This window comes from Myotis brandtii, unplaced genomic scaffold (genome assembly GCF_000412655.1).
Source record: "Myotis brandtii unplaced genomic scaffold, ASM41265v1 scaffold704, whole genome shotgun sequence".
Classification (NCBI taxonomy): Eukaryota; Metazoa; Chordata; class Mammalia; order Chiroptera; family Vespertilionidae; genus Myotis; species Myotis brandtii.
The window spans coordinates 927,375-946,737 of NW_005370762.1; the positions used below are offsets into that span (position 1 = coordinate 927,375).

The 19,363-nt window shown below is 40.7% G+C and overlaps 1 protein-coding gene across 1 annotated transcript in view; it reads left to right on the plus strand.

The window, feature by feature from the left end:
• The first annotated feature begins 3,840 nt into the window (after window positions 1–3,840).
• Window positions 3,841–19,363, plus strand: part of NARS2 (asparaginyl-tRNA synthetase 2, mitochondrial (putative)) — a 117,885-nt gene continuing 102,362 nt past the window's right edge. The window contains exons 1-5 of the mRNA XM_005882314.2: window positions 3,841–4,335; window positions 8,873–8,982; window positions 9,373–9,493; window positions 11,086–11,226; window positions 17,926–18,006. Of these exons, the coding sequence (XP_005882376.1) occupies window positions 4,195–4,335; window positions 8,873–8,982; window positions 9,373–9,493; window positions 11,086–11,226; window positions 17,926–18,006 (594 nt within the window). The 5' untranslated portion in view covers window positions 3,841–4,194. The remainder of the gene's footprint in view (window positions 4,336–8,872; window positions 8,983–9,372; window positions 9,494–11,085; window positions 11,227–17,925; window positions 18,007–19,363) is intronic.

Sequence of the window (19,363 nt, forward strand, 5' to 3'; positions counted from 1 at the left end):
GGAGAAATGACAGAAATGCTGGTCTTACATTGCTGAAAAAAAAATTGAAAGGGTAATTTTTAGAGTCTTAATTTTCTTCAAGAACTGAGCACCATTTCTAAAGCAAAGGACAAAATAATATCAAGGTTTGCTATCATTCAGCCATTTTCTCACCATTAACCATTGTAAAGGCAACCAACAGAGTGGGTCAAGATATTTGCAAAGCTTATAACTGAAATATAAACATAAGAACATTAGAAGAGCTCATAACTAAAATATAAACATAAAAACTTGTATAGATTAAAAAGAAAATCAATTAGAAAAAGACTACCCAGGAGGAAAATGGGCAAAAGACTTAATCAACTTACCAAAGAAGAAAACCCAATGAAAACAAATGCTGAAAGATGCTCAGGAGCCCTGACTGGGTAGCTCAGTTGGTTAGAGCATCATCTTGATATGCCAAGGTTGCCAGTTCCACCCACTGCCCCCCCGTTAGGGCACATACAAGAATCAACCAAGGAATCTATAATAATAAAAGTGTAATATGCTAATTAGACCGGACATCCTTCTGGACGAAGCTGGGGCTGCAAGGGAAGCCCGGGTCCCAGGTGCCAGAGGGAAGCCGGTGCTGGCAGCCAGGGGAAGGAAGGCCTACTCTTGCACATATTTCATACATTGGGCCTCTAGTATAATATAAGAAAAGAAGTTCAGGCCCGGCCGGTGTAGCTCAGTGGTTGAGTGTTGACCCATGAACCAAGAATTCCCTGTTTGATTCCCTGTTGGTCAGGGCACATGCCCAGTGGGGGTTGTGCAGGAGGCAGCTGATTGATGTTTCTCTCTCATTGATGTTCCTATCTCTCTATCCCTCTCCCTTCCTCTCTCTCTAAAATCAATAAATACATATTAAAAAAGAAAAGTTCAAGTCTCAAAGTAAGGGTCTCCTGAAAGCAAAAGGAAGAAACTTAAGATCCAACTATGGAGCAAGTGGTGTTTCTCAAAGCGAGTCAGCATCATCAGGTGGGAGACCCAGGAATTTGCATTTTAACAAGCTCTGCTGGGGTGATTCCTATACACATGGAAGGACTCTGCCTAAAAGAAATATACCCAAAATAGATGAAATTAATCTTGAGCCTTCTACGTTGGGATTTCCATCGAGTTGACTGATAAAGTTAAGGGGACTCCCTAACTCTAAAACAAAACTCACGAAGGATGGGGAGTGTTCAGTCAGATACAACACGCACATTCCTCTATCACAAAATTCACAAAACATTTCAAGTAATACTGTCGACAGCCCTGTGATGGAAATCTAGAGTTTAAGTTACTTCCAAAGATTCCACAGCTAGTGAGTCATACAAATGAGATCTGAACCAGGACTTCTGATTGCCAGGCAGGTGCTCCTTTCCCCTGTGCTGTTGAAAATGATGGGGGTTGTGGGTGAAATGGAATTTTGAGGGGGGGTGGGGGGAAAAGGGAATAAAAAGCACGGAATCTCTAAAAACACTAAGACACTTTTTCTTATCCAACACTAATTGAGTAAACTCAAGCGTAATGAAAACCCTGAACACTATGCTATATGTACTCCATGACCACATGGGGTATCAGAGTAATACCTACCTTTTCGAAGCACTGAGTTTTTGCAAGCTACGCTGAAACCTGTCATGCCCAGCCACATTAAAACCTTCCCCAAAGCTGGCCAGTAATGCTGGAAGTGTTCATTCCACAGACCTGCAGTATCAAAAGGTAACAACCAGGCCCTGCCCGCATGGCTCAGTGGTTGAGTGTCTACCTAAGAACCAGGAGGTCGTGGTTCAATTCCCGATCAGGGCATATGCCTGGGGTTTCGGGCTCAATCCCCAGTGTGGGGGCGTGCAGGAGGCAACCAATCAATGATTCTCTCTCATCATTGATGTTTCTCTCTCTGAAATAAATATATATGTATACATATATATGTATATATAAGTATATATTTTTAAGGTAACAATAAGGATGTTTCACTTCTGTACCTCACAACAAGGACACCTCAGGGAACTTCCTGGATCTTAGAGAGCCTGATAGGCAAGTCCTCTTTGTGTAGTAGAGGGAGCAACTGGAGGTTATTTAATCACTGCAGTAACAGTGGATAAGAAAATGGACTCTGGTGCCAGGCTTCCAGTACAACAGTACAAGCTGTTGAAACCTCTCTGAGCTTCAGTTTCTCCTTTGGAAAATGGGGATGGGGATGCCTACCCTGCTTCAGAGGGCTATTGTAAAGTTTAAATAAGTTAACATGTGAAGAATTCTTGGCGTATAGCAGTCTATATTATTATTGACATGCTACTATATTAATTTTGGAAAGATCACTCTTGCTATTGTCTGAAAGTGATGAATCTAAAAGGGACGTGCCATTCCAACCTTGAAAATAATAATAAGATGATATGATTTGACATAGACAAATGCTCTGGTAGGAAGTAAACCAACTGGTCACTACTTTTGATCCCTTGAACAAGGTAGGTGGATTCAAAGAGATTTGAACTGGGAAATACATCATTGCTGTGCACTCCAGATTGTCTCATTCCCCAGATTCTGTAACCAATAGATTGAAGGCATATTGTGTTTTAAAGCCCATTGCTACATAATTCTGAAGGCGTTTGGCTGGAAGTTCCATATTTCTTTTCTCAAGGTTCAAAAAGTGCCCAACAACTGTGGTATTTTCACGGGAAATATTTTCCAGTCTCCCTTGAGAACAATTTTACAGTTCTTTCGGGCTGTTTATCGTCCTGGCACCCTGTTCTGTTTGCCTTCTGGCATGTAATACTCTTTCTTACTCTCACACTGGCTAAATTCTGATCCTCCTCAAAAACTTGGCTGAATTATTTCCTCCTCTAGACCGCCACAGCACTTGGGTCCATTTATGTGCACTAATTTCATGTTGCAATTGTATCTTGCCAGTCTCCATCTCTAGACTATGAGCTCCTTGATAGAAGGGACCGTAATTTTATTTCCCACTTGGAGACACTGTATAGCATGCTAGTTTAGCGCATGAAGCCAGGATTTGGGAGTTTAAATCTCACACTTACAGGATGTATACCTTTGAGCAAGTCATTTAACTCTTCTTAAAATGAACCGAATAGTAGTGGCAAATTTAAGTAACTAGCCTTTACTTCTTTTAATTAGAAAACTTTTCACTGAGTTATAGGGGAAAAAAATATTTTGGGATACATTTTAAAGGTAGCCTAATATACAAAAGGGTCAATGTTTCCAGGTCAAACCAATGCAGATAACTGGTGGGGTAAAAAAGAGAGACTTGAAGATTCTGGCAGGCAATGCCAACATCCCAGCAGTCTCTCTCCAGCGTCTTCACACTGTGTGCCTGCTCGCTCCCGTGATGTTCACAGTCTCTTCAGTTGCTCTTCCTTGTGAGAGGGCTACCTTCTTCAGCCACGCCTGGCATCCCTCACTTAGGCTCTGCCAGGGGATTGATCCCCCCTTTAGGCACCTGTCTCTTTAATCCCACACAATTGGGATGGAGGAGGGGTTATGTCTTGTCTATATCTGTGCTCAGATTTAGGAACGACTGATAACCACAGGCTAATGCTCTCAACAACTAAGTCTCCTGAACGCTTTCCCCTTCATCAGTCACTCCTTGCCTCTCACTGTTCCTCCTCATCGCCTGCAAACTTTAGAAATTAAGACTCTCAGACCCCGCCCCATTGGGCTCCGTTGTTCCTTCAGCCATTAACCCCTATGACTTTAAGGCCTTAGCCCCGCCCCATCTCATCTCCTGGTCCCGCCCCTTCCTTCGCTCCGCCTCCTCTTTAAGCTGGAGTCGCGAATACGCATGCTCCCTCCCAGGCTCCTCGTAGCGTGATGACGCCAGCGTTGGCGTAGTGACGTATGGTGGCGGTTCCTCGCGTTTGGTGGGGGGTCAGGGCGTAGGTTTAGGAACCACGCGGGACCGTGGGGCGTCCCGCCTGCGGCACGTGGTTTCCTTTGGGCTCGCGCCGCTGTGTTGTCTCCGCCCCGCCCCCTCGGGGAGAGGGACCCTGGACAGGTTCTTTGGGGGCGTAGCTGCAGCCGCCGAAGGGGAAGGGAGCCACCGGGGAGCTTCGGAGCCCCTGAGGGCCGGGCTGCGGCCCGCAACTGGGGAGCGGCTGAGCCGGGAGGGTCCCCGCAGGCAGGGTCCGAACCCGCTAGGATCCGGGCTGGTGCCGAGGAGGGAGGGCCTGGCCACCCGCGATGCTCGGGGCCCGGTGCCTGCTGCGCGCCCTGCGCTCCTGTTCCTCTGCTCCCTGCCCGAGACCCAAGCCTGCGGCCAAACTGAGCGTGCGGGACGCTCTCAGGGTCCAGACCGCGAGTGGGGAGCGCGTTAAGGTTCAGGTTGGTGAATGGGAAGGGGGTGATGGTGTGTGTTTTTTTTTTCTTTTTAGTGACTTACATGGCACATCCACATCTAGGCTTGCCTGGTACTATCGGGTCAGAGCGACCAGCAGGGGAAGTTAGAAAATGCAGGCAGGCAATCGTGTGCGTTCACACTTTTCTCCTCTCATTGGCTACCATTACTTTCCCCAAAAACTGTTGCGACGCCTATAAAGCGCGGGAACTCTGCTCCCTCGGTACCAGGGCATTACCTGTAAACTTGTTAGTCATACAGCGAAATAAACGAAGGAGCCCCTTTTCCCTTTGCCCTGGCAATGAACACCCACAGTTGTATGGTGGTTGTGTTGAGCTAGCTCCTTGAGACCAGAAAGCACGTCTTACCTGTCCTGGTCTTCCCGCCTGGCTGACCGTGAATATTTGTCCAACTACCATACCTTTAATTCGACGTGTAGCCATCTCGGTATCTAAAACGAGGCTTTGCATATAGAATGTAATTAGGAAAAAGAGTGGAGTGTAGCAGCTTGAAAGAGCTCTGGAGTCAGGCCGCCTAGATTTAAATCTAATGGGCATATCACTTACGTGGCCTAAACCTCAGTTTCCTCTTATAAAAATGAAGGTAATAAGAGTCCTTGAGTGAGATACTAGGTATAAGAACAGTGATCTAGTCAATAAATGTCAGCTATTATTCCTCTTGCTAATAATATTTGCAGCAGCTGCACCTAGATTTCCTCTTATAGGAGCAGGCCAAGCTAGGTGGTTTGCGTATCTGGTTGCTGAAATGCAGTGATACAATTACTTTTGTTGTCCTCGATTGGGCTTGGTTTTTTAGCAATATGAGCAATCTACCCCCTCTGCATTTCTTTGGGTTTCATATTTTTTCCATGATCCAAATCAAAATCTTTTCTTGAATTCACCTATTAATTTGACATACATACATTAATGATACCTTTTATGTGCTAGTCTAAAAAGGTCTCGACGGTGAAAAGGACTTAGTGCCTAGATTAGAGGCTTTCATTTTAGTGCTGTGCAACCTAGTATAGTAGCTGCCTGACACTTGCTCTACTACTGAGCACTTAGAATGTCAGTAGTCTGAAATGAGAGGTGCTGTAAATAAAATTCACACCAATTTTGAAGAACAAAAGAGAATGCAAAGTATTTTTGTATTGATTACATATTGTTAATGTGGGCATAATGGGTTAAGTAAAGTATTAAAATTAATTTCAGGTGCAAACCTGAGGTTTGAACACAGTTTGCCTGATGAGCTCAGGCTCTTAAACTCTAAGCTGTGCTCCCTCTTCCTGAGCCTGGCTCATAGTTACAATGAATGAAATAATGGGGAGGGGGCAATCTAGCCTAATTTATCTGGGTTGAGGATGAAGCAAGTAAAAGAAGAATACTGTATATGTTTGGTTAGAAAACATCTGGCAATACGTACCTATGGTGGATTTATTCTCCCATCTCCCTCCCTCCCCCATTTAAGTAGGTGGATGGGTATTTTTTCTTTAAAGGAGCTAGAGAGCAAATCAGAAAGCAGTAGATGCAAGGCTTCCTTTCTAACTTTTGTTTCTAAAAGCCTAAGTCAGTAGAATAACTGAGTTTGCAGAGGAGGCAGTAAAGAAAGGGGGGGTTATTAAATTAATTTCATCTGTTTCTTTTTATTTTGTTTTAAATACATTTTTATTGATTTCAGAGAGGAAGGGGGAGGAAGAAAGAGAGAGAAACATCAATGATGAGAATCATCGGTCGGTTGCCTCCTCTATGCCCCCCACTGGGGATTGAACCTGAAACCTGGGCATGTGCCCTGACCGGGAATTGAAAGTGACCTCCTGTTCATAGGTGGACACTCAACCACTGAACCACACTGGCTGGACTGTTTCTTTTTACTTTTAATGTGACCACTACGAAAATGTAAAATTACTTATGTGGCTCACATTATATTTTTGTTGGACAGTCCTGGTATGATGGCTAAAACAAGTAATTACAGCAATATGATAGATATTAGTGGCATAAATAATGAACTTGGAGAAAACAGCAAGGGAAGTCCTTAACTGTGTGAGGGGGTCAAGGAAGGCTCCTTGTCTATAGGGTATGGTAGGGACACAGAGAAAGTAAGGGTCAGTACAGTCATTCCCCACATAATAATGTTTTCATCAATGACAGATCACATAAAAGACATGGTCCCATCTATATATATAAAAGCCTAAGCGACCTGTCGACCGGTGGCCTGGTCACTATGATGCGCACCGACCACCAGGGGGAATGCAGGAGCTGCCCCCTGGTGGTCAGTGCGCTCTCACAGCGGGAGTGCCACTCAGCTGACTGATGGGCGCCAGGTGCAGAGCTCACGGCTGGCAAGCTCAGTTGAGGCAGCACAAGCCTCTCCCGTAGACACACCCCCTGCACGCCCCTCCCCCATCTGGACTGGAACCAGGATGAGGACTGACTAGGCACCAGCCTGCAGCTGCTTCTCGGTCATAGGCGCGCTGATATCACCCTAGGACAGTCACACAGAGAGAGCAACAGAGCGGCAGCGAGTTTACCAACCGGTGACGTTGGCAGGTTCAGCGGGGCCGGGATGAGCAGAAGCGGCACATGGTGTTGGACTGCTGGTTTTGGCCCAGTCCCCGCAGGGACGCCAAGGGACCCCACTGGTGCACGAATCCGTGCACTGAGCCTCTAGTTCGAATAGGCGCTGTGATGCACACTGACCACTAGGGGATAGGTTAGCTTACCGCAGGGGTCTGGCTGATCGGGACTGGGCAAGACGGGCTGGACATGCCCTGGAGTCCTCCTGTGGTCCCTCCTTGGCCCCTATTGTGCACCGGTGGGGTCCCTCAGCCTGGCCTGTGCCCTTGCAATCCGGGACATCTGGGGGGGGGGGCGGTGTTGGAGAGCCGGTTTCAACCTGATCCCTGTAGGCCAGGTTGAGGGACTCCACAAGTGCACGAATCTGCACTGAGCCTCTAGTAAGATTATAATGGAGTTGAAAAATTCCTATCACTGAGAGACTTGGTAACCTGATAACGGTCATAAGGCCACCCATTGCTCCTGTGTCTGTGATGATGCTGGTGTAAACAAACCTGTGCTGCCAGTGGTATAAAAGTATAACACATATAGTTATGTGCATAATACTTCTAAGGATGATAAACGAATATGTTACTGGTTTGTGTATTTACTATGCTGTACTTTTATTGTTATTTTAGAGTATACTTTTTCTACTTATAAAAAGTTTGCTGTAGAATAGTATGTCATGTTACACCTGCAGCAGCCTCATACATCTCACATCTACCAAATCTCTTGATTGCATCATTTTCTTTTGTGCTTGATTTAATCTCCTGTTGTTTTGTGCAGTAACATGTAGGTGTTTAGTAACTATATTGTCTAGATTTAAGTGCAGTCTATGATGTTCTCACAATGAAGAAGTTGCCTAACAATGCAGTTCTCAGAATATATCTCTGTTGTTAAGTGGTACATGATTGCACAGTTTTTCTAAATAGGATCATCTTGCTTTTCCCAGACTTGTTTGATAGTTAATCAAACACCATCAATTGTTTCACAATTACTCAATGTCTACTGGAGGAATATTCTCCCTTAACTTTTCTGCTAGGTAAATTTAAGCTAAATGTGATTGGTGGGAGAGCTGTTTTCAATGTTAATTGGCCTACCTGAAGACATCTCATTTGTATTCAAATCAACCTGTCATTTAAATTCAGAGTGTCTGAAAATTTGTGTGCTACTTAATGTGTTCATACGGAGAAGTTTCTTGAGAACTCTTTATGTGTGGTATTTTGTAAAGGGAAAAAAAATCCCATAAAGATGCTTCTAGTCTATAACTACATAATTTCCCTTCTTGGAATTTGATATAAAAGGAAAAAGAAAAAATAAGTGCCCTATTATTCATAACCCAATTAAGGGGGCATAGGAACAAGAGAAAATATGTGAAATAGCAAATATTGGGGGGATTGGTTATGTGAATTAGGCTCTCAACCTAATGGAATGTCAGGCATGTATTCAGAATGATGAGCTTTATTAACAAAAGGAAACAAAAGGTGGCATGCCAAAGCTCTATCTTACTGTGATAAGAACCAGATCAATTTTATATATGCACTAGATGCCCGGTGCACGAATTCGTGCACTGGTGGGGTCCCTCAGCCTGGCTGCTGATCGGGCCAATCAGGGCTGATCGGGGCCGGCCAGCCAGGGGCGAGGGACTGTGGGAGGTTGGCCGGCCGTGGGAGTTTGGCTGTGGGAGCACACTGATCTCCAGAGGGCAGCTCCTGCATTGAGCATCTGCTCCCCGGTGGTCAGTGCATCGTCATAGTGACCAGTCGTTCGTTCGACTGGTCGTACCGGTCACTTAGGCTTTTATATAGATAGATAGATATGAGTGAACTAAAAGCAACTGGTTTGTTAAGGCAGGATTATGAGGACATTTTCCCCTGTATTCATTTAGTTTTCTATGGGTATGTGTAATGAAAATGTAAAATGTTTACATGCTTTAAACTCACATTTAGAAAGAAATATTTCTCTTCATTAGGGATGGGTTCGTTCAGTCCGATCCCAGAAGGAAGTCTTGTTCCTGCATGTAAATGATGGGTCATCTTTGGAAAGCCTTCAGGTTGTAGCAGATTCAAACTTAGATAGTAGGTGAGTTGTTTTTTAAAGTGAGTCCTTTGATTCTTTTTTCCCATCTCATCTGCTCCCATTCCCCTAATCCAGTGTTCACATTGCACCCTGTGTGATCTTTCTAAACAAATCTGCTTCACATAGCGTTGAGGCTCAAGTTCAAATACTCAGAATCAAGATCCTTCAAGCTCGGGCCTTTCCTCCTCTAACATCTTCATGTGACAGTATCCCCCACCTCTCCTTTACTTCAGTCTCTCTTAACTACCTGCAGTTTTTAATCTAATTAAGGGTAAAATTGAATATTTACCCTTATATGTCATTAAATATTTTAATATTTTGATAGCAAGGTTTATATCATAATAAGGGTTGGGTATAATGATATCTAGTTTATGCTGTGTTTTGTTATTATAGAGAACTAGATTTTGGGTGTTCTGTGGAAGTTCAAGGGCAGCTGGTAAAAAGTCCATCCAAAAGGCAAAATGTGGAACTGAAGGCAGAAAAAATTGAAGTTGTTGGAAATTGTGATCCCAAGGTATGTTTTCTGACACTTTTATGGAGGCTGTTTAGGCTTAATTAAAAACATTAGCAATTTGTTTTAAGTGTGATTATTGGGAAGAAGGTACTTAGAATGTGTTTTGATTGTGACTTTCCAGGTAATTGAAACAGGCAATAGAGCCTAAGGAATGTAGAGAGAGTAGCGAAAAGTATATATGTAGATGGCTGAGTCTGATAAGTGAGAGCTAAATATTAGTCTATGCATCTCTGTGGTGCTTGTTACAGTTGAAACTTGCCACTTTTACAAGCATGCCCAATGACAGAGACCTACCAGGGCAGACCACATTCTTATCTAGAATCATTACATCTAATACAGTAGCCATTAGATACCTGTGGCTATTTAATATTAAATAAAATTAAATTAAAAATTCTATTCCTCAGGGTCATTAGTCACATTTCAAGTGCTCAGTAGTCACATGCAACTAGTAGCCACCATACTGGGTAGCACAGATACAGAACATTTCTATTTATCATAGAAAAATCTACTGGGCAGTGCTAGAGTATTGTAATGCTTGGGCTGAACAAAGAAACTCTAGAAGTAATTTGGAACTCAGAGAGGAATGGAGATGATAACAATTTTTGTTTTTCCTTTTTTAGGGGGACATTTTAATGGCTATTAAAATTTTACCATGTGTTTTACTATTCTTAAATTGTTCTCCCCTGTCTTCTGCGGGTGTTGATGCCTTCACCTTCTCCTTTCCTTCATTTTTGGGTCATTTTTAAGTATTCAGATATTAAGGAATTCTGAACCCCTAGCAGCCCCCAGATTTCTCTTAATGTGGTCATATAATGTAGTAACTGTGGTGCTGATTTCTATACAATGTAAATTAATATGTGCACAAGGCCGAAAAGGAATAGACAAGTCTAATAGGCTACCAGTGTAGCTCTCCTACTCAGCTTCTTTGTTGAAACTGTAGTTTTGATCTGAACATTTGTTTCTGTCTTAATCTTATGAGTATGGGTAGGGGTGGAAATACTTCTAGGTAAATCATAATTTTCTTTAGAAGTTTTGTAAATATACACTACTCGGCCAGATGACAGAAAGCTGTTGACCCTTCCTCATATACTTAGAAAGCAGTGCCTGTTGGTAAACAGTGCTTAAACTGTGTCAATTGATTATGAATGATTGCGGACTTTCAAGACATTTGGGTGATTTTAAAATTAAATAAATACCAGCAGTGTGTACTTAATATCTTTGTATCTACAATATTATAAACTCCTGTGTGCCAAAATAGATTCTTTTGCATATTTATATCCTAATCTCTCTATTTGTAAGTAGTGGTTGATAGCTAACAGATAGAAATTTGGTAAATAACAGATTAGCATCAGTGACATTAGTGATTTGCCCATGGTTCCACAGCTAATAAGTAGTAGAGCAGAATTCAAACCCTCATCTCCCTGATTCCACCCCACCACCATTCTACTTGGAATGAATGAGGTCTATATTCAGTTATATTAAGAAATAAAGAAGGAAAGCATCTTAGTTTTGTTCTAAAGCACTACTATTTTGAAAATGCCCTGGAAACTATCTTTATAGCTTCTAATTTTTTTTTTCCCATTTATTGGCAGGATTTCCCTTTAAAATATAAAGACAGACCTCCTCTGGAGTATCTGAGACAATTTCCTCATCTTCGGTGTAGAACTAATGCCCTGGGTTCTATACTGAGGGTTCGCAGTGAGGCCACAGCTGCTATTCATTCTTTCTTTAAGGTAAGGTGTTTTGCTTCTCAGTGGTCTGCCTTGTAATGAAATTAAATAATGGTAACACTGGAATATTATCCTGACAATACCATTTACTCACATGGTCCTTTTTTGGGGGGTTGATTTAAAATTTTTTCTTTGTCACTGGTTCTGAGCAATTTGATTATGATGTGCCTTGGTGCAGTTTTCTTTATGTTTCTCGTGTTTGATGTTTGTTGAGTTTCTTGGATCAGTTCTTTTTTATTTTCAACAAAGTTTTCAGCCATTATATTTTCAAAATTTTTTATGTTTCTTTTCTCCTTTAGGGACTTCAGCTACCCAAATATTAGACCCCTCGATGATATATCCAGAGCTCACGGATGTTCTTTTCTTTCCTTTTTTAAAATTCTTTTTTTCTTTGTGTGTTTCTTTAGGATGATTTGTATCGCTGTGCCTTCAAGTTTATTTATCTTTCCTTCTACAACACCTAATTTGTTATTTCTATCCTGTGTTTTTATCTCACACATTGTAGGTTTCATATCTAGATGTTTGATTTGGACCCTTTAAAAAATATATATCTTCCATTTCTCTACTTAACTTTTGAACATATTCAATATAGTTTTGAACATATACAATGCAGTAAAAGGACTGTTTTTATGTCCTATTCTTCTGATTTTAACATATCTGTCAGTTATGAGTCAATTTTGATTTATTAATCTCATTATGGATTATGTTTCCCTGCCTCTTTGCATACCTGCAAATCTTTGGTTAGGTGTTAGACATTGTAAACTTTAAGCTTCTTACGCTTTATTCTGGTATGTGGTTATTTGAAAACTGTTTGATGCTTTGGGTTTTGGTTTTAAGTGGGTCTGGAGAAGTTCTCAGTCTAGGACTAATTACTCCCCACCACAGAGGCAAAGCTTTTCTGGGTCTCTACCTAATGCCATGGGAATTACGAGCTTTTCCAATCTGGCTTGTGGTTTCAGACACAGTTTTCAGCCACACGTGAACACTAGGCACTGTTTCCTCTCATCTTTTTGGGTGGTTCTTTCTCTGGCCTTGGATGGTTTCCTCTCGAGCATTTGCTTTATCATTCCTGTACCTGATACTCCAGGTGAGCCTCTACACATCTCTGGAGTTCTCTGCACAACTCTCTCCTCTCTGGTACTGTCTTGAATTTTAGCCACTTTTGTCTCCTGAGACTCTCAGGGAGTTTGCTGGGCTCCACTTTATTACCCCCTCTCCCTGCCATGGCCTGGAAAACCTCAAGATAGTAAGCGGGGCTGCTGGTGGGGTTCACTGTGCTTGTTTCCATCTCTCAGAAATCACTGTCCTTTGTTGTCTGATATTCAGTGTCTCGAAAACCATTCTTTCATGTGGTTTTCTTGTAGGATTTTTTGTTTTGTTTTTGTCTTTTTGGTTTTTCAGGTAGGAGAGTAAATCTGGCCCATTTCTCCATCCCGGTCATAGACATATTTTATGTATATAGTTAGCGCAGATTTTGAGTTACTGATGTTGATCAAGTAGATTGATCTAATGACTTAAAAGACATTTTGTCTAGTTTGGTTTTGCCTTTCTGCCATTTCCCGCACTGGGGAAAGCCACAGTGAAATGTCTTTGGTAAATTGCTGAGGTGAAGGGACCCTTCCCCTATGAATGGGGGGCCCCAAAAGGCAAGGAGTGATCCAGAAGATAAAGTTAAGTTATTCCATGCGCTTTGGAACTCTTCTTATGCCACTTCTTCAGATCCAGCTAATTTGCAGAGGTTGTTTAATAGCATACCCGTCTTTGTATCCAAATTCAGGCCTTGACGTATTGTAGCATGCCAGGAGAGTTCTTGCACTTTAAAAAGCTCCTTCAGAGTTGGTTTCTTGTTGGGGTCCAGCCCCAGCAGGTCCAGGGGTCCCCAAAGGTGTGGACGGAGTCAGCGAAGAAGGAATGACACAGAGACAGCGTTCAGTTGATCAGCAGTCTAGCCAGGATCTCTAGCCAGGATCTCCAGCCAAGTTCTGGTCAGGATCTCCAGAGAAGTTCTGGTTGGGATCTCCAGCGAAGTTAGTTCTGGTTATCTCCAGCCAGGTTCAGTCACCAGGTTCTAGTCAGGTTCTCTTGCCATGTTCTATCCAGGTTCTGTAGCCAGGTTCTGTTTCTAGGTTCTTCAGCCAGGTCCTGTCTCTAGGTTCTGTATAGGATCTCCAGCCATGTCCTGTCTCTAGGTTCTTCTCTAGGTTCTGTCTCTCTAGGTTCTGTGTGTAGGTTCTGTCTTTGGATTCTTCAGCCAGGTTCTCTCGCTAGGTTCTGTTTCTAGGTTCTGTCTCTGATCTCCAGCCAAGTCCTGTCTCTAGGTTCTGTATATATGTTCTCTCGTTAGGTTCTTCGTCTCTAGCCACGATCTCTGGCCAAGTCCTGTCTCTAGGTTCTGTGTCTATGTTCTCTCGTTAGGTTCTTCGTCTCTAGCCACGATCTCTGGCCAAGTCCTGTCTCTAGGTTCTGTGTCTATGTTCTCTCGTTAGGTTCTTCGTCTCTAGCCACGATCTCTGGCCAAGTCCTGTCTCTAGGTTCTGTGTCTATGTTCTCTCGTTAGGTTCTTCGTCTCTAGCCACGATCTCTGGCCAAGTCCTGTCTCTAGGTTCTGTGTCTATGTTCTCTCGTTAGGTTCTTCGTCTCTAGCCACGATCTCTGGCCAAGTCCTGTCTCTAGGTTCTGTGTCTATGTTCTCTCGTTAGTGACCTTGGTTAAAACACATAGCGCCAAAAAGGTGAGCAAACATATTAAGAACAGTATGCCATATAGGCCAGGTCCCTTGAAACAGCAAGGATGGACCGGCTCCCGGCAGTTTCTGGTTTAAAAAAAAAACAAAAACAAAAAAAAACAGCTAAAGAGCATCATGACTTTAAAGCATATACTGTACTTTTGAATAAATAAAGGAAAATAAATCACATTATACAATATCATCCCATTCTAGTTTGAAAGGAGGCATTTACATATATTCTCATAAACTTTCTTATACAACTTCCATATAGTTTTTCAGTAGTGCTTGAACCACAGAACAGAAAATTGGTTCAGATTTTAAAATGTTTTCCACTCCTATGGCTTTAACAGCTGGTAAAGTTGGACCATTTTAATTCTGAAAGTTTTATAGATTTTGGCCACTAGGTGGTGGTATTGGCAGTCCATTGACAAGTGGGCTTTACCTACTTTATATATAATTTCTTTACTGAAGCTTTTTCAAAAATGTAAACAATTTAAAAATAAATGAAGAAGCTAGAAAAAATCTGAAGTAAAAAAATAAGCAAAATAAAATTTTAAAAAGATACTTTAAGTAGTTGAAAAGAAATTTTAGCACTGTTGGTGATAGCTATAAAGTAGGTACTTATTGTAAAGACCTGAAAAATATAATCCTGTTACCAACTCCTATAATGTTACCCATTGTTCGTGAGACAATGAGGATTGAATTGTTTAAAGAAATCACAGGAGAGCGATAGTCATATTAAATAATCGTTATATGTTTTCTAATATTTAGTACTATTTCTGTGAGTTGTTAGTTTAGACTCCCAAAAAAGATGTTAAAGCTTAAAATGTAGCCCTAACCGGTTTGGCTCAGTGGATAGAGTGTCGGCCTGCGGACTGAAGGGTCCCAGGTTCGATTCCGGTCAAGGGCATGTACCTTGGTTGCGAGCTCATCCCGTGGGAGGTGTGCAGGAGGCAGCTGATCAATGTTTCTCTCCCATCGATGTTTCTAACTCTCTATCCCTCTCCCTTCCTCTCTGTAAAAAATCAATAAAATATATATATTTTTAAAAACTTAAAATGTAAAATCTTAATAAATTTCAAATCTAAAAATATAAGAAAAAATAAACTTGAGCGGTACCTTTTAATTAGGATACTTTAAGCATCTAGAGTTATTTATTTTGGGTTGTGTATAACTTGGTTTATAAAAGTGTTTTGTGTATAACTTGGTTTTCTCATAAAATTGACACATTTGCTATGTACTAAAACTTGGCTATCTAGAATCCTCAAGGAATGAGTTATTTAGAAGAACCGAGTTTCTCAAATAACAGGATTATCTCTTGAGTCACCAATTTTTCTAAATACCAGTGGTTATTATCCTCCAATGGGTTCCATACTTCCCTGGCTTCCTAAATTGAGCCAGAAAACGCTTGCCCTTTCTTGATGAGTCAAGGGTCTTCCTTTGAGTATCAGATTTTTCCCTCTTCTGAATGGCAGTGCTTTCAAAGCCTGCCACAGTGTGGAGCAGGGGTCCTCAAACTTTTTAAACAGGGGGCCAGTTCACTGTCCCTCAGACCGTTGGAGGGCCGGACTATAGTTTAAAAAAAACTATGAACAAATTCCTATGCACACTGCACATATCTTATTTTGAAGTAAAAAAAACAAAACGGGAACAAATACAATATTTGTATTTGCATGTGGCCCGCGGGCCGTAGTTTGAGGACCCCTGTGGAGTATTCCTTGCCCCTGTGTTGAATGACCTGACTGCTGTGCCTTTGAATTCCTGTGATTGCTTTCTGTGGATTTTTTTTCTCCTTTTACTTTTACTTTTAGTTGCCAGTGGTGTGCTTGTAACTAGCATTGGTTGCCATATTTTGTTGTTGTTCATTCTGATAAATAAGGATACTTATTTTGGGCGGTGTGAAAGAAAAATATAGTCCATGAGTCATTGGGTGGTGTCTGTGGGCCTTAGTACACCAATGTGTGTGTGAAATCATTACCTGTAATTTTCAAATGCTCAGTGCCTTATAAAATAGTTGGTTCTAGAATGTGTATCTTTCAAAATATTTAGGTATTTAGAGGTAATGGGTGCAATCTGAAAAATTGGATGAAAGTGTGTGCTTTTATTTTTGGTTCCTTGTCTGGCCTTCATACCTTCAATTAGGTACCACTTTGCTGTGGGAGAGTCAGTATCTCACACTGGACCCTCGTTGGAGCAGCTCCTGACAAGGCTCCTTCACTCCTTGCTGTTTATTTTCCATTTTATCTTTCTGCTTCCCTATCTGCTTTTTCATTTTTGGACTTTATTCTCAATGCTTTATTATTCTCCCTTTGTACCCTTTATAGCTTTTGGCGGTAATGTTATAGACTTTGATATGATAAGCCTTGCTACAGCATTAAGCCTTAAAAGGTTAGGTGACACCTTTTGAAAAGTTTAGCATTAATTAAGTATTAAGAATAATTCCCAGTACTCAAGTGATTTTTTTAAAAAAAAACCTCATACAGTTATTTTCGTAAGATTTACAGTGTTGTTTCTTGTGGCAGTTGACCAGTTCTAACTTTGGTGATTATATTTAACCGTTAAATTTTCTCCTCCCTCTTCCCCACCCTCATTTCCTTTGGATTTTTCATTTCCTTTCTTTGTTTACGTGCTCATGCTTGTAGTTGCCTGCATTTGTGTGGAATAAATGATTCATGTCCATAATTCTTGGCTCCTGATAGATAAAAATTTTATGCAGTAATGTTATTATTGATTATTTTTCATTCGTTCTCTATAATGTGCCCTGCAGCACCTCTAGGCATGTTGCTCCCAGATTAAGTACATATTTGAATACTTTCTAAAACTCCTAATTTAGAGTTTGAATATTTAATCTGTCTGCATCATAAGGCAAGTTGTTAACTGCATACTTTGTATGTTAGCCAGAATACTTTAACCTTTTTATGAAGGAGGGGGGCAAACTTGGGAGGTCTCTGTTAACACCCTGAGACATTTTATATTCCACCAGTGATAGGCAAAATTTAGCAGAGGTTAGAAGTGTATTATATGAATTTATTGTGTTGATTTCAAGACCACAACTTTTCCATGAAACACATACTATTCTGCCTTTGCAGCCTAAGTCAGTTACCTCCATCTCCACCCTGCACCGTTTATGCTGAATGTAACCTTTTGCCCATATCCATAGTCAAAAATGAAAGAAGCTTAACCTTGAAGTTGTTGGGTTATTTCAGACCTACTAGCAACAGCTTTTGTGGTTCGCTAATGGAAATAGTCTCAGACTTTGGAGCGGAAAAATTTCAATTGGGCGCCTCAGTAATGGATGGATTTGCTGCTCAGAATCTTCCTTGAGGCAAAGGAAGTGCACTGCATGTGCTGTGTGCAGCTCTCTGTGCCATCAATTGAATGACAGACTTCCTAAAAATCATTTCTGCCTTGTTTGCTGTTCATTTCTTTACTCCCTATTTGTCAACCTTAATTTTTCTCCTTTTCGGTGGTTTGTTACAATTTAGGATCTCATTGCAAAATAACTGAACTTTACATTGATCACTTTGTATTCCTTTAGCAATGTGGGCAACATTATTATACATTAACCTTGAGTGGGTTAGTGTGTGTGTGTGAAATCATTACCAGTAGTTTCAAAAAGTGAAAGAAGAAATAGTACCAGAGGGAAACCTTGAAGACCAAGGTTCCAGTCCTGGGTTGCCACTGGCTAGCTGTGTGACTTGGCAATTCATTAAACCTTTCTAGACTTCAATTTCCTTATCTTTGAAATTAGGAAATTGGACTAGATAACGTCTAACTCATTTTTTAATTGAAAATTATTTGTGCTTTTATTCATAGTAAAAACTCAGCTTGATATTTCAGTAGTTTTATTTGGGGAGTTAGGGAGGAATTTGATATGGCATTCTCTTAATGCTATTTTAATAGTATGATGATCTGTGTTCTTGGAATTTTTTCAAATACAAATATACTGAAAAAAGTGGCTTTTCTCTTTCTTGCAGGACAGTGGCTTTGTGCATATTCATACTCCAATAATCACATCCAATGACTGTGAGGGGGCTGGAGAACTCTTTCAAGTTGAAGTAAGTTGTGCTTCCCATCTTGGGGGATATATTGCTCTTTGATATTTTTCATCTGAGGGTTTGTTTTACATTTAATAAGAGTTATGTGGAGAGACCATGACCAGAACCTGAAAATTTGTCAATAATAATACTTAAAAAAACATAGATAGAAATTCAAACTTCTCTAATCCCTGTCCTACCAGCTTCATTACTTACATTGTGACTAAAATAAGTAGATTTTTAGTCTAGTACTCCATTTGCTTTTCTTATATATCTATGAATTGGTGAACTGAAGAAATTTGAAGAGATTAATAAAGATTCTGAGATATCCTTTGTGCAAATGCAACCCCCAGTTAATATTTTTGGATATAAGTCATATTTTAAAAGATAAATTAAAATAGGAAAGTATACATGTGAATATATTCTTTTTCAAGGTCTTTAAAAACTACATTTTTCATAAGAAATGATTTATGTTCTGTACACTTCACAAAGGCTCTTATTTTAATTCTTTATTCAGCAATCGTTTTTTGAGCTCCTAATACGTTCCAGGTATTGTCAGCCTGCCTATGAAGGTCATTTAAAATTTACCAGTTTTTTTTACTTGTGGGCAGTTGAAAGCCCTTTCATTTACCAGTCTTCCATCCTACTTAAAATCATTGGCCAGTAGTATAATGGACAAAAAGAAATGAATGTGGATGAGTAGTGCTTTTTTTATTTCTTTCATTTACTCACTGATTTCTTTATCTCTGAGAAGTCAAGATTCTTTTCACACAAGACATATATAACTGCTCTCACTCGTTCAGTATGTTTTCATTCTTCTTTAGGATTTTAACTGCAATTGACATATAAAATTAACTGTTAAGTTTCAGGTGTACAACTAAGTACTTAGACATTTACATAATATACGAAGTAAGTCTAGTACCCATCTGATACCATACATAGCTATTACAATACTATTGACTATAGTCCCTCTGCTGTACTCTACATCCCTGTGACCATTTTTAAAACTGGCAGTTTGTATTTCTTAATTCCTTTACCTTTATTATCAGCCCTCCTACCCCCCTCCCATCTGGCAACCATCAATTTGTTCCCTGTACCCATGAGTTTGTTTCTGTTTTGTTTGTTCATTTATTTTGTTTTTCAGATTCAACATATAAGTGAAATTATATGGTATTTATCTTTCTCTGATTTATTTTTCTTAGCATAATACCCTATAGGTCCATCCATATCATTAAAGTGGCAAGATTCTTTTTTTTATTGCTTAGTAATTTTCCATTGTATGTATGTGCCACATATTCTTTATCCAATTATCTATCGATGGACACTAGGGTACTTTCATATCTTGGCTATTATAAATAACTAGAGGCCCGGTGCACAA